The 13,905-nt window shown below is 37.4% G+C and overlaps 1 protein-coding gene across 3 annotated transcripts in view; it reads left to right on the plus strand.

Moving 5' to 3' along the window:
• Window positions 1-385: 385 nt before the first annotated feature.
• Window positions 386-13,905, plus strand: part of cep89 (centrosomal protein 89) — a 72,145-nt gene continuing 58,625 nt past the window's right edge. The window contains exons 1-10 of one of the 3 annotated variants that reach the window (XM_055206071.2): window positions 386-675; window positions 940-1,046; window positions 1,288-1,443; window positions 1,731-1,929; window positions 2,321-2,396; window positions 2,670-2,704; window positions 3,536-3,593; window positions 8,252-8,356; window positions 10,142-10,330; window positions 11,339-11,481. In XM_055206071.2, the coding sequence (XP_055062046.2) occupies window positions 586-675; window positions 940-1,046; window positions 1,288-1,443; window positions 1,731-1,929; window positions 2,321-2,396; window positions 2,670-2,704; window positions 3,536-3,593; window positions 8,252-8,356; window positions 10,142-10,330; window positions 11,339-11,481 (1,158 nt within the window). In that variant the 5' untranslated portion in view covers window positions 386-585. The remainder of the gene's footprint in view (window positions 676-939; window positions 1,047-1,287; window positions 1,444-1,730; window positions 1,930-2,320; window positions 2,397-2,669; window positions 2,705-3,535; window positions 3,594-8,251; window positions 8,357-10,141; window positions 10,331-11,338; window positions 11,482-13,905) is intronic. The other 2 variants (XM_055206078.2, XM_055206084.2) reach the window with 2 other exon arrangements.

Raw genomic sequence — 13,905 nt, forward strand, 5'->3', positions numbered from 1 at the left:
ATCCAGTAGCCTACCTGATGATCTTTTTGCGTAACTTTAAGTATGTATGTTATTATTAATTATATTATATACCTACTATATTTTTCATAATATAAATAATATTTTGTTAAAAAAAGCGATGAATTAATCTGTATAAAATGGGTTATATGTAAGAGGAATAAAACGTAAAAAAATATTTTAATAATAATTGAATGACAACTAATCTAAACCCTGCATACATATTTTCTGAAACATGCAGGGTGTTTTTGTGGTAGACAGGTCCCTCTGCTGGATATTATAAACTGTTGCATTCATATGTGTCACGACGCCGTTGCTAAGAGGATTAAAGCGCAATTCTGATTGGTTGAGTGAGCACAAAGCAACCAATAGAATGCCTCGTTGTATTTCAGGCTTTTTCATGAAGAGCGTCTAGTTACGTGAAGTTGAGTTGACGCTGACTGAAGATTTTGATCGGAAAATATGGCTAACAAAACCCATAAAATAACTAACGTTATATCTTTCTAAACGAAAATTTGCTTGGACATAGATCTGCCACACCGATAGTTTTCAAATGCGCTTGTTTGACGGCGGTTTTCATTAGTCTTAATGTCAAACCTTTCACCGAAACGGCGAAGTTTGTTAAACATGTCTTCCAAATTCAACTTCAGCTTTAGGAAAAGGGAGAAGGGAACATTTGTAAGTGTTTTATTTCAAGTGTTTTATTTCTATGTGCAATGCCGTCTTAGGACTAACTAAAACCACACATTTAGCCACATATACTAAAACACAATGATATTCTTTTTACTTGTTAGTGATTCAAAATATGCTGCTTTGCAAGTCTGATAGCGTGTTACTAAACAACCTATAAGTAAAGGAAACGCCTATATAAAATTATTCACAACTACTGTATGTACTGTTTGTGTATCATGTAATGTGTATGTGTGTATGTATACTGTTTAGAGGAATATAGCTCATGGCTTGATCCCTGCTGCCACAATTGCCCCCAGACCCGCTGTTCCCCGCACTCCCCCTCCACGCAGCCCCAACCCCTCTCCAGAGAGACCCAGGTATACATTATCACACTGTTCCTTATTTTCCAGTCTCAAAACATACTTATCAGTTTTGTTCTCCTACATAAGTGATCATATCTCTAAAATGTAAATTAGTTTTTTAGTGCCTTATTTACTTCCCTATGGCATGTTTCTTGTGCTTCTAAAAGCCTAGCATTCAGAATGTATTTTAGTATTTAAAATTTCAGTATTTTAGATTTGTTATTCCAAAATCATATGTGAAATCAATTTCTCTCAGGTCTGCCTTGGCAGCTGCCATATTATCGTCTTCCCTAATGGGCCGCACCGTTGCCATTCCACCTCCACGCCAAAGGTCTTACTCTGAGAGTGACTGCTCACACACAGACAGCCAAACCGGCTTTGAACCTTACGCTGCCACAGCACTTTATAGCAGGTAACCTTGTATAGTGTTTTAATAACCCCTGCAGTCTTCTGCTTAAGTGTTCAGGGTCTGAAAGATTACTCATTATTCCACCAGTATTACAACAGCATAATGTCCAATCAGGTTACCTGGCAACACAGCATGCTGCATTTGTCGTATGTGTAATAGGAATATTGGTTCAGCAAGAGGGAAAATGGTTTACTTACATGTCCGGTCCTTGGTTAGGCTGCCTCTGCGTGATGTGATTTGTTTTACCAATCAGATAAATATGTAATAATATATTTGCTCTCTTACATTAGGGACAGATGGGAAGGTTCAATGACAGGAAGGCCCCCTGTGCCTTCCCCAGGACACACTGATAATGAGGAAGATGATGAGGAAGATGATGAGGTGGAGGGTCTAGATATAGATGAAGATCATGTGTATCAGTCCCTTGAGCGACAGAGCAGAGCTGATGACATCAATGATGTTTACGCTACGCCATTAAAACACAGGAAGGTACTCTGATGAGGGTCTATGTGTCCTGTCTTGTTTTGAGAATGAGTGTGCTTGCATTTGCTAAAAGCAACCATTAGATGGAGCTTCTAAGTCATTAAAGTTATGTTCTTAAAGGCGTAGTCCACAATGTTTGAAAGCCACTGTTGATATTTGAAATCACCCAAACAAACACGCCCCTACCCCAATAGAATCTGGACCTTCTGTTGATAGACCCGCCCCACACATACGCAACCCGGCATTTGATTTGATTTGATTGGCTATAAGTGTGTTTTGGTAGTCGGCCCGTCTCCTTTTCCAACGCGTTTTTCAAACGTCGTGGACTCCGCCTTTAATTTCTATTCTATTCTATTTTATATTGTTGACTGGTTGGCTTTATGAATCTTTCTGTCAGGTTATAACCAGTTCAGATGCTGATGAAGAGACTGAAGACTCTGCATTTGATATTGTGTCTCCTTTACAGACTGAAGGTTTGAATCTTTTGAAAACAAGAAGGAATGCTTTCATTAAAGAAAACCTTGATTTAAGTTAAACTGAAATCTAAAAAACCTCTGGGCATAATTATTAAATTTACTTTTTTCTTGGCACCCAGGAAAATGTTAATAACATGATTTGACTACATTTGTTTAAATTCATAATATTAGGCTTTTGCATCTGTCTCTCATTACAATTCAATTCAGTTGGAGAGCCCTGTTAATTTTTATGCAGCTTAATGGCTATAATAATAAAATTTTGCATTTCAGAAGAAAGCGTGGTACCAGAAGGGGCCACTCAAATGGTGAGCGACCATCTGAAGTCATTATTTTCGATTGATTAAGTTAATTCATGGTTCAGTGCTCATTTCCTAACAGTGCTGTAGAAATGTCAATTATGTTGAACCCTGCAGTGGACTGTCTCTGTACTAAAGGTCATTCTGCCCCAGAATTAAGTTCACCAAAGACAGAAAGAAAAAATTATGCGGCTGAGACTGAGCGAGGTCAAAGGAAGAATGAGAGGGAGATTGTCATCAGTAGAGAAGTGTGAATGAAAATCAGACAGGGATAAGGAAGAGTGGACAGGTGTTTGAGAGGATTTGACCGGATGGGAGTCATGAGAATTATTAATAATTCTGTCTATTTTTAACACTTCACAACCATTCTGACTCACTATTCCTGTAAGTGGCTTTCTACATAGACCGTTAATAGATGAATAGATGCATATACAGACACAACCTCCATCATGTCAACCTGTGCTTGGTAAATGTCAAATCACTTTTTTATTGTCACATAACCAACAGCACACGAGTAGTAGTGAGTGTGCCTTGAGTGCATGCTTCAGACAGTGCAGAATGCAATTACACATAATGTACAAACAATAATACATTTCATACAAATATAGACACAATACTCTTTGCACACATGGAGCAACTTCTTCCATGACTTAGAGCTCCATATTGTTGGATCGAAAGGTACTCTTTGCACAAGACTTTAAAGGAAATCTCTATTTTGAGATTAACTGAGCCTAATGAGCATATGCTATTTACTTTTCACTGTTAGAAAATGTAATAATTACTGATGCAGCTTACAGTCTTTGTTATTCTAATAAAGTTAACTTTGCTCTGTCTCCATAGCAGCCATCATCACCACAACATCCAAGATCCATCTCACATGGGAGCATGGCGTCTCCAGGTACTCTTGCCATACATTATCCACCAAAAAAAACTAAACTCTACACTTAACCAACATCACCTGCATTAATTTCAGCATCTTTTTTGTAAGTCCATGTAAAACGTGTCCCATTATTAGGAATCTTGGTAATAATTTACTTGAAGGGGTGTTCATAAGACTGACATGACACCTTCATAATCATGACATGACACGTGTTATGAACATGAAGGAGATTTTATGTACGTTTATGACAACTGACATTACGAAATTACCTACCTTTATGGGTTAACATTACATTAAGCTGTCATTTAAATGTCATTAGGTGTTAATACTCTGTCAAATTGTATTATAACAGCATCATGAATATTTTTCTTGACCTCAGCTACAGTGGTAGAAAATTGAACTTTTCATTAAATTGTCAATAAGTGTTAGTACTATGTCAAATAATTTTAAATACCTTAACAAAATGCAACAGACACGTCAAAATTGTGCAAACTGTTTTCATCAATATGGCCCCAACGCTGCATGGCTTAACCCATCATTGTACTTTCATACATTGTACATCATTTTAGATGAATCGGTCTCCAAATGCAATAAAATATAATTTTATCATTAAAATAACACTAATAATTATTATTAGTTGATTGATTTTATTTCTTAAACACGTGGAGGAAACTTGAAAAAAAAACATAATGAACTGAAGAATATTCATGATGTTGTTATTAATCTATTTGACAGAGTATTTACACTTAATGACATTTTAATGACAAATTATATTTTGTACCACTGTAGTTGAGGTCAAGAAAAATATTTGTTTTTGATAGAAAGCAAATTAAGGATATTGTGAAGCCCTAATTGATGTAAGTTCGACCTTAAACTCTGTTTTCAACAGACTGGAGACAAATGAGGTAAAGGTTGTGTGATACATTTATGAGAGGCTCATTGAAGTTAAAAGGAAAAGAAAAAATAGACTTTTCATTTAGCTGTTCTTATTTGTCTTATTGTCTAATGTTGTCAGCAGTGAGATATGGGAGAGAGAGATGAGAAAGACCATAACTGTAATGACGAGGATTCAAGAAAGCTAGAATTACCTCAGCATTTTTCTTGTTATGTTCCCTGCTTCCTTTCTTCCATTGCTGTAATTGTAGTCTTTCTATTGTGATCATAATGGTGACTGCCAAGAGTATTTGGACCTGGTTGTTAAGAAGTTGTGAAAGGGAAAATTTAATTTGCTATTGGTAATTTATTTGGAGTTCCTTTAGGAGATAAAGTCTTGTATCCTATGTGTTGGCAACAGGATTGTTCGCTGTAAAACATGGAGCATTTCTTGCCAGCAGCAAGGTGTGCCAAAATATGTTGTTTAGCAGACAGTTGAGCTTTGTTTTAAGACAGTTAATGGTACAATGGCGAATAAAGACTTAATAAGTACAAGTACAGTGCAACCAGAGACAAGGCCAGAAAGCTATGGCACAAAATGATTGTGTTATCTGTAAAAATATGTATGCTGAGTCAAGCTTGGTTACTAGCCAAGATTGAAGAACGGAAGTCTGTGTTTAGATTCACGTACAGAGATGTTGTAAAGCCTATAAAAGATAAAAGTACAGCAACTGATTATATTTTATCAATGCCATACAGTATTACTGTGTCTGCTATGTGGCTCATGACTTGCAGGCGTTAATAAAAAATCCACTGTATGTTGTCATCACAATGTACAATAGAAAAAATATTGCCATTATTTATTGTGTACTTATTCACTGTTTTCCATATATTGTACATATACTGTATGACATATATAGTAAATTGAATGTTTTATATTAAACTTATTTCAAACCAGACTGAACCCATAAGGAAAGAAAGCCAAGTAAAACTCAAGTGGCAGATGCAATCAAACCAGCATTAGTCTGCTGTAGTGGATGAGGTTGGTAGGAAGGATGGATTTTCTTTCTGAAATAGAGCATGAAGCAGCAGGTCTGTACATTTGCTGCAAAGTGATCAATGGACAACAGCCAAGCTTTTATGCACCAGCAGACTACAGCTGTGTCACGTTTAACGGCAACAAAGACTTCCGGTGAGGGAGATCTTTGCTTATTTTGTCTGGATGACCTTGACGTCTCATCTAGCAGAGAGATGTCCTAATTAAAAGGCTGAGGTTTCAGAAATGCAGAGAAAAATTTTTCTGTTGGAGAACTAAGGGAAAGACAAGAAAATTGAACTAAAGAGAAGGAACAATATGGCTTCACTAGTGACGTTTTTCCATCGCATAGGATTCACAGTAAAGGGCCTATTTTCACTTCTATAGCCATTGCTAAGCCACATGAGAGTTACGCTAAATGCCTCGGTCAAGGATGTTTAATGTGATTTAAAGGGACACTTTACTTTTTTGAAAATGGGCTCATTTTCCAGCTCCCCTAGAAACATTTGATCTCCAGGTCTGGCGGTACCACTTTTAGCATAGCTTAGCACAATCCAGTGAATCTGATTAGACCATTAGCATCGTATCAAAAGAGTTTTGATATTTCAATCCTATTTAAAACGTGACTCTTCGATATTACGCAGCGCCCGAAAATAGTCCCTATGGTGACTTTCAATAGCAGGGGCCTATTTTTAACACTGCATAATATCATTGCGCCTCCTGCAGCCATGTTACGGCAGCAAAGTCCTTGATTATTACGCCAGAATGAGAGTATAGTTCCTAGCCATATCGGCTAGAGCAATTTTGTCTTTACTGTCCAAATAATGGAGGTCACTGTATGTCATATATTTCCCGGCCCTTAGTGAGATCTAAACCGTAGATCTTAACATTGTACAAAATAGAGTGACTGGTTGGTAATATATTAATAATTGAAGAGTGTATGGGAAAAGGTCAGCAATGATTACTTGGCTGGTAGGAGATGGAATTAAGCATTAAGTGGTAATCAATTGAGCATGGTGTATAGCAAAGGGCTCTATTACTCTTCAGATGTGTTGAGGAGAAGTATGGCTTCTGTACAAGCTAGGATGCTAAGAGGTGGCCTTGTGAGAAAGTTGTCAACATCAGTCATTTTGTGGGTCATAAAGTTCTCAGAGATGAGAGTTAAGGAAAGGGCAAGTACTGAATAGAGGAAGGTCGGAGAATGATTTGTGTTCATAGTGGAGATTTTAGCATCTATCTGCATCAAATGTTTCTTCCATCTCCTCCATGAAATACGTTTTTTTTATGACAGTTCCCTGGTCTCAAAATATGTATGCAGTGGAGCAGCAGAAGTTTAAGAGTTAAGCCCTATTCAGACTGCCAGCGACTAGCGGCATAATCTCAATGGAAGCTTGGTAACTACTGGCAACATGAAAGAAAGTGACAGTTGATGACAGGAAGTGGTGGTGTCCAGAAATGCAACAAAGTTGGGAAAAGTTCAACTTTATGCAATGATGAGTGACTTTTGGAATCTACTACCAATAAGAGGGAAGCAGTGGAGCTCACATCATCTGTTTCTTGACCGTTAGGTTCAGTGTACTTCAAAACGTTGAAACGGTGCTGAAAACGCCAGGGGGAAGCCAACTGTGAGTGCTAGCCAGCATTTCTTCAGCTAAGCACTTTGGTTGCTTTGATACTTCTGTTTTGTTTATCAGTTGTTGTATGATGCAGCGGTTGATTGTTGTAGTATTTGTCCCGCCCCTCCTTCGCTGTGATTGGACTGTTGAGTTGATTTGGACAGAGGGAGCGATTTGACTTCATACGTACACTTCAGGCACCTCCATATACCACAATGCATCATGCTTTGCACAGTTCAAATGATGGAGGGGGCGGTCTCCATTTTCCATGTGGGCTTAGGACGTTTCATTTTAACCCACTTCAAGTGTTACGCCAGTAACGGTGCATTTACACGTGGCGTAAGCGTTAATGTTTACCATTCACTTTTAATGGGTGACGTCATGCGTTGCCGAACTGAATTGTGGATCTGTTGGCACCGTGTCAGTGCCATTGCTCGCAGCAGAAGTTGAACATTTCTCAACTTTTTAATCGGCAACGTGTGCTTCATCCAATCAGATCGGCTTATGCAAATAACCTAGGCAGAGCCAGCCAATTACGTTTATGGAAGACCGAAGCATGCGTTGCGGCCACTATGATTGTCTGTTGGCCATGCTTCAGACAAGCCTTCCGTCAAGCATTAACGCTTTCGCCCCGTATGAATGCCCCGTAATGGGCACTCGTACAACGTAAGCAATGACATACATCCGAGTGAATGAGATTGAGGAAAGGTCATAAAAAATTAACTGGAACGCAGGGTGGGACAACCAGAATTAGGAACACCTCCATTTTGAAAAGTTTGCCGAGAAAATTGCGGCAGTTTGAACGGGGCTTAAGGCTTAAGTGGTTTGTGTTGCACCACTTACATCACTTACAAGCGTGTCTACAGAATGACGCACAGTTTTTAAAGCAGGGGAGAAGCTTTAAAGAATTTCACTAATGCCCTCTGTGGCTAAAAAGAGGACAGTGTGGTATCATAAGTGATTATGGGAGATGACAGTGACATACATTAGGGTCACTGCTAGAAAGACTCATTTACTTACTAAATTACTTACTGAATTACTCAATCTCACTGTAATTTACTTGTACAGATACTTGTTTATTTTATCAATCACCCATTTATTCTCCACTTTGTACTTCACTCACTCTTGTTTTCCGTATTGTTTTTCCTCAGATCATAATTATGACTCGAGTGTTCAGTCTCATAAATCAACATTAAATAATCCTAAAAGAAAGACTTCACGTCCAGTTAGAGAGAAAGAGAGACACATCAATTCAGGTGAGGAATTAATGCCCTACTGTGTATGTAGATGTATGTATATGTATAGTGGGTAAGAAGATTTCTATTTCACAAAATCAATTGCACCGCACACTATTGTTACTTGTTGTTTTGGTGCATTGCTCTATATAGTTACTTCATGTCTGAGATCCTAATTCGCACTCAAATAATTTATTAAATTTTTTTTAAACACTGAGTTGACGTCGTCATTTACCAATTAGCTTGATTAATCACACAGGTGCATTTAGTTTAAGTATTACTGTATTGGTCTAATGCAACACACCCAGTGCCTCCATCTGGATACCAAACTTTGTGCATATTTTAACAGAACTATGTTTGTGTTCTTATGTCTATTCGCATCGTGATGCATCTAAGAATAGCCGTAATAAATAAATGCAAAAGTATAGTGTGGAGCCCCCCAAGGAATCAAAAATAGCCCCCATATAGGGATGCATAACGATTAATCGCGATTAATCTATAGCAGAATTACATCATATATGTATGTAAACTGTGTATAATAATTATGTATATATAACTATGCACACATGCATGTATAATTTTAAGAAAAGATATATATTTATATATTAAGTATTTATATTTATATATAATATAAATGATACATAAATATATGTATATACACATGTAAACATTTCTTACATTTATACATGCATGTGTGTGTGCATTTATCTATATACAGTTCACATACATATATAATGTAAACGAAACCTTTTTTTTCTGCTATAGATTAATCGCGATTAATCGTTTTGCATCCCTACCCCTAAGTTATGCCATTCTGGCGACAGGACTGACTGACGAGCACAATGTTTTTCCTTCGGTATTGACTTTTAGCACAGTAATTAGACAATCATTGATAAAATGAACATTGCTGCTCTCCGCCTTTTCATTTTTGTTTCATTTTACGAGCTTGTGAAAGCTGTGCAAGTTTTTTTTTTATCAATTGCTCTGAAATATCTGAGAAAGCCCTTACAAATATTTCACTCATAGACCGTCCCCTCGAAGTAATCATGACAGAAGAGGTCGAAAGTGGAAAATGTTTCTTTCTCGTAGACTTATGATCAGATCGACCAAAACGTATCTTAATATCAGGTGTAAAGTAGCTTTTAGAAAGAGAGACATTTTAGAGCTTGAGCATAAAATTTGCCTTGGAAAATGATCTTGTCAAGCATTCACAGTTACACAATCCAGTCTTTCATATATAGTTTTTTTCCTGTCAGTACTTTTTGTATAATTTGCATTTTTCATTTTTGAAAAATGCGGTTTTCCTTTGCTCTAATGCATCCTGCTGTATTTTCTTTTACTTTTGTGGTGTCCTTGTTGATATTTTGTTGCTGTTTTGTGTTATGTTGTGGTCTTCTGCATTGTTGATTTTGTTTTATACTCTTTCCTTGTGTGTTTTGTTATGTGCAAATCTTAATTGTTTGTGTTTCTTTGTTGTTGATTTGGTTCTGTGTGTGATTGTGCTGTGTTTTGTCCTGCTTTACTGTTTGCTGCATTCTCTTCTTCTTACCTTTGTGGTGTTTATGTCCATGCTTTGTTTTGTACTACATGTGTGGCTGTGCTACATTTTTTCCTGCTCCATGTGCTGTGTCTGGCTGTGCTTTGTCTTGTCCTGCCCTTTGTGCTACATGTGGTTGTGCTGTATACCATTCTCCTTTGTTTGGCTATGTGCTGTCCTATCCTGTGTGCCTTGTGTGGCTTTGCTGTGTCCTATCCTGTGTGCCTTGTGTGGCTGTGCTGTGTCCTGTCCTGATGTGTGTGGTGCAGAGGCTGGTGAAGTGTTGCGCTGTGCACTAGACATGCAGCAAGCGCTGGTAAAGGAGCTGAAAGAGCAGACTCATAATCTTGCTCAGGAAAAGGAGAGGCTGGAGAGAAGATGTTTACAACAGAATCAGCAGATAGAGAAACTCCAGCAGGAGCTCTCTCGGCCTCACACAGAGAGAGGAAACTCCACAGGTGCCACATCACTCCACCCTCACTCAATGCCACACATCCCACTGTGCACAGAGGGAATATCCAACGTTAAATTGCCCACTGTGGAAAAAAATCTGCCAATATACAGTGTCAGATAAAAGGTACATAAGCTGTCAATGGGACGGTAAAAGTCCCAATATGTACTTTGGTGGTACTGATATGCACCCTTTAGGTACAGAGGTGTAATTTTTCAATTGAAATGCTACCACCCCAGTGACAGCTTTTTTAATTTTTTTTGTGAAAAAGTGCATTGGCCTTAATCTTTAATATGTGGTTATGGTTGTTTTTTTTAGGGTGTTTTACAAGCCAGTTTTTATGTTGATACTTTTGTCCACTTTATTAAAGGAAAACAACCCCGTTTGTTAATATTTTACTATGTTCTTACCTCAACTTAGATGAATTAATACAAACCCATCTTTTTTTCAATGCATGCACTTTTAATCTTTGTACAGCGCTTCTTGAATGTGTTAACATTTATCCTAGCCACATTCATTCCTATCGCTTTCTGTAAGTACATCTCTCTAATATTGAGAAAGACACCCTTTTTTCAACACCAGCCTTTTTGGCATGAATTCAACAAGGTGCTAGGAATAATCCTAAAGATTCTTATTTGTGTTGGCATGATAACATGACACTAAAGAGTGTGTACACCAAGGGCCTGTGGCCGCCACATCTGTGCAAAAAGTCATTAAGGTGTGTTCCCAGCTTTAATATACGTGGTTACCAAGGAAACAAATGGTAATGAAGAGCATGCTTTTAAGATTTAAAAGCAGAGTTAAAAGATGAGACGTGATGTGTGAAGAAAACAAAATAATAGATGGAAATACCAAATGAAATGTCACTTGTGAATAAAACATTTTATTGCACGTCATATTTAATAAAGATGTGATTTTGTCAAATTATGCAAAATTATGAGAATATTATTGAATTGTATTCAGGACAAATAAAATGATCTAACTATAATGTAGCTGTACATGTATATCTGTTTAGGTGAGTCCTCTGAGTTAATGAGTTTAAGACAGCAAGCTCAGGAGCTGGTGGATGAGAATGATGGATTGAAGATGACAGTCCACCGTCTTAACGTAGAGCTCAGCAGATACCAGGCCAGATTCCGACCACTTCCCAAGGACGAGGTAAAACAGCTCATTTTCTCTTCACATTATGCATGCAGCACTTTAAAAGATCATTTTCTAGGTGCAAATTAGGCCTGGAGGTGTAGGCCTGAATCAAGGACAGAGGTGTTAAAGCGTAACTAAACCCCTGGTCAGAGCCTGACTACACCCACTGGCAATATTTGAAAAATACAAGAAAAGTGGGCAGATCCCAACAGAGATAGAGGAGACGAACTAAGCTCGTACAAAGTGTGTGGTGAGATCGTAACAAGGGCGTGGTGAGCTTGAACCTTCTTGCGTCATGAGTCATTTTTGGACCCAACATCCAATAGGAAAATTCAACTGCAGTAGCCACCGTTCAACCTGAAGAGGGCAGCACTCAGACGTTTTTACACCATATATTGTAGTATTGAAACACTTTATATCCAAATCTCAAAAAACTTACTAAAATCAATGAACAGCACTAATAAACCATCATTCTTACAAATCAGTAACTAAAAAAAGTTGGATTAGGGTTTAGTTACTCTTTAAGCTTGGGGTTCAGTGGCTTTTTTATATATATAAATTAACTTTCTGTTAATGAAGTGTCTCTCTTCTGAAAAAATAAATTCCTAGAATGGGAAAAAGTCTTGGATACTGTATGTATAGTGCAGATAATCAGGTACGAGCGTTTAGTTACATGTGTTGCCACAGATCTTGCACATAAAAACAATGAACAAGAAATATGCATTCAACACACAATGCCAAGACAGAGGTTTATCTATGGCATAAATTGCAGAGTGAAATGCTGTAATATATTATTTTGATTAAAGCAGTTAATGGTAACCATTTGAGAGAGAGTTGCTATGGTTACCTATTAAGGATTTTGATATAGCTTATTATTAAATTATTTAGATGTAAGTTATTATAGTTTATTAAAGTTTTAAATATGGATATTTTAGACAATGTCAGATTGATTCCCCTCAGAAGGCATTTTTACCCCCCTAGGCGTGTGGATGATGTTCCCTGGTTCCTGTTTATTATCATTATTAAGCTTGGAAGCGCAAGGACATTTTTGTTATAATTTCGATTGTGTTCATCTGAAAAAGATAATCATGAACATCGATGATGGCTTGAGAATGAGTAAATTACAGTGTAATTTTCATTATTCGCTGGAGTTTATATTTCAATGCGGTTGTCATTCCCAAAATTTTGAAGTGTGTCCACCATCTTCTTTTAGTCTTGCAGGGTGTGATTAGATGACACCACAAAATTGATATGCAATTTTTCCTTTCATCTCCCACTGCCTGGTTAATGCAAAGATGATAGTTTGCGGGATATTATAATTTCAAAGGAGCATTAACCAGCGAGAGGTTGAAACCCGATCTGTGTGTGTATGGAAGCAGAGAATGTCTCTGCCTTACTCTGCTGTGTAGCTTGGCTGCATTCTTCTGAATGCATTAGTGCTAGTGCAGGGGTCTCCAGTCCTGCTCCTGGAGGGCCACTGTCCTGCAGGGTATAGCACCAAATCAAACACAATAAAAGTCAACAAGCAGGAAAGCATTACTCTTATAACATGAACCATATAATTTTTTTTGCTGCATTTCCTACTGAAAGCATTCTACAATGTGAAATTGAAATAGTTAGTTTAAGATTTGGAGGAAACATTGTTCTAATGTGTTATTCTGTAGATTCAAAGTAGATCACTTATTTTAGTAAATGTATTCAAATGAATTGAATTGTAACCAATTATAGTACAGCTTTGAAGAGGTTTTGGTAACTGTTGTGTAAATAAGCTGGGAATTATATGTAATTCTTTAACTAAAAACCTTGTAATTAGTTTTATGGGCATTTATGCAGTGAATATTATATAGAAAAAGCACACAGAGGAATTGCATAACTGAGCTTCTTTAACAAGCCTCAGAAGAGTTGGATAGTTTTAGAGTACTATGACCTCTGTGCCGTTTATCTTCAGAGCATCAGCAGTCTCAAATTCATCCCACTGGTGTCATTTATTAAGGGTGAAGGGACAGATTGAGCTTATTTGATATTGATGAGGACTGTCTGAACTCTTAGTCTGGCTGTCTGGTTCACTGATAGAATGCTTCTTCTGATTGCTCATGAATATGAGTATAATATATTTATTACATTTTATTCATCTAAACTCAATTCAGATTCCTGAGATGGACTTTATTTACAGATGATTTTAGGGTTAATAGTCCCATGATGAATTGAGGGACTATGGCTGATTGTCGTTCATTTCAGTTTGTTAACTGTGACTGTCCTTGACTCTTGAACTTCAGTTAATTAAATACTGACTTTATTTTGAGCACTGGTCTGTTGTTGGGCAGAAACATGTGGACAGGGAGACAGGACAGAATCTGAAAGCTAAATATACTCTGCCGCTTTAGGTTCAGGTCAGTAGCCTGAATCATCTCCTGTCCTGCTATCCTTCCTTACTTTTCA

Source organism: Misgurnus anguillicaudatus, chromosome 21, assembly GCF_027580225.2.
Source record: "Misgurnus anguillicaudatus chromosome 21, ASM2758022v2, whole genome shotgun sequence".
Lineage (NCBI taxonomy): Eukaryota > Metazoa > Chordata > Actinopteri > Cypriniformes > Cobitidae > Misgurnus > Misgurnus anguillicaudatus.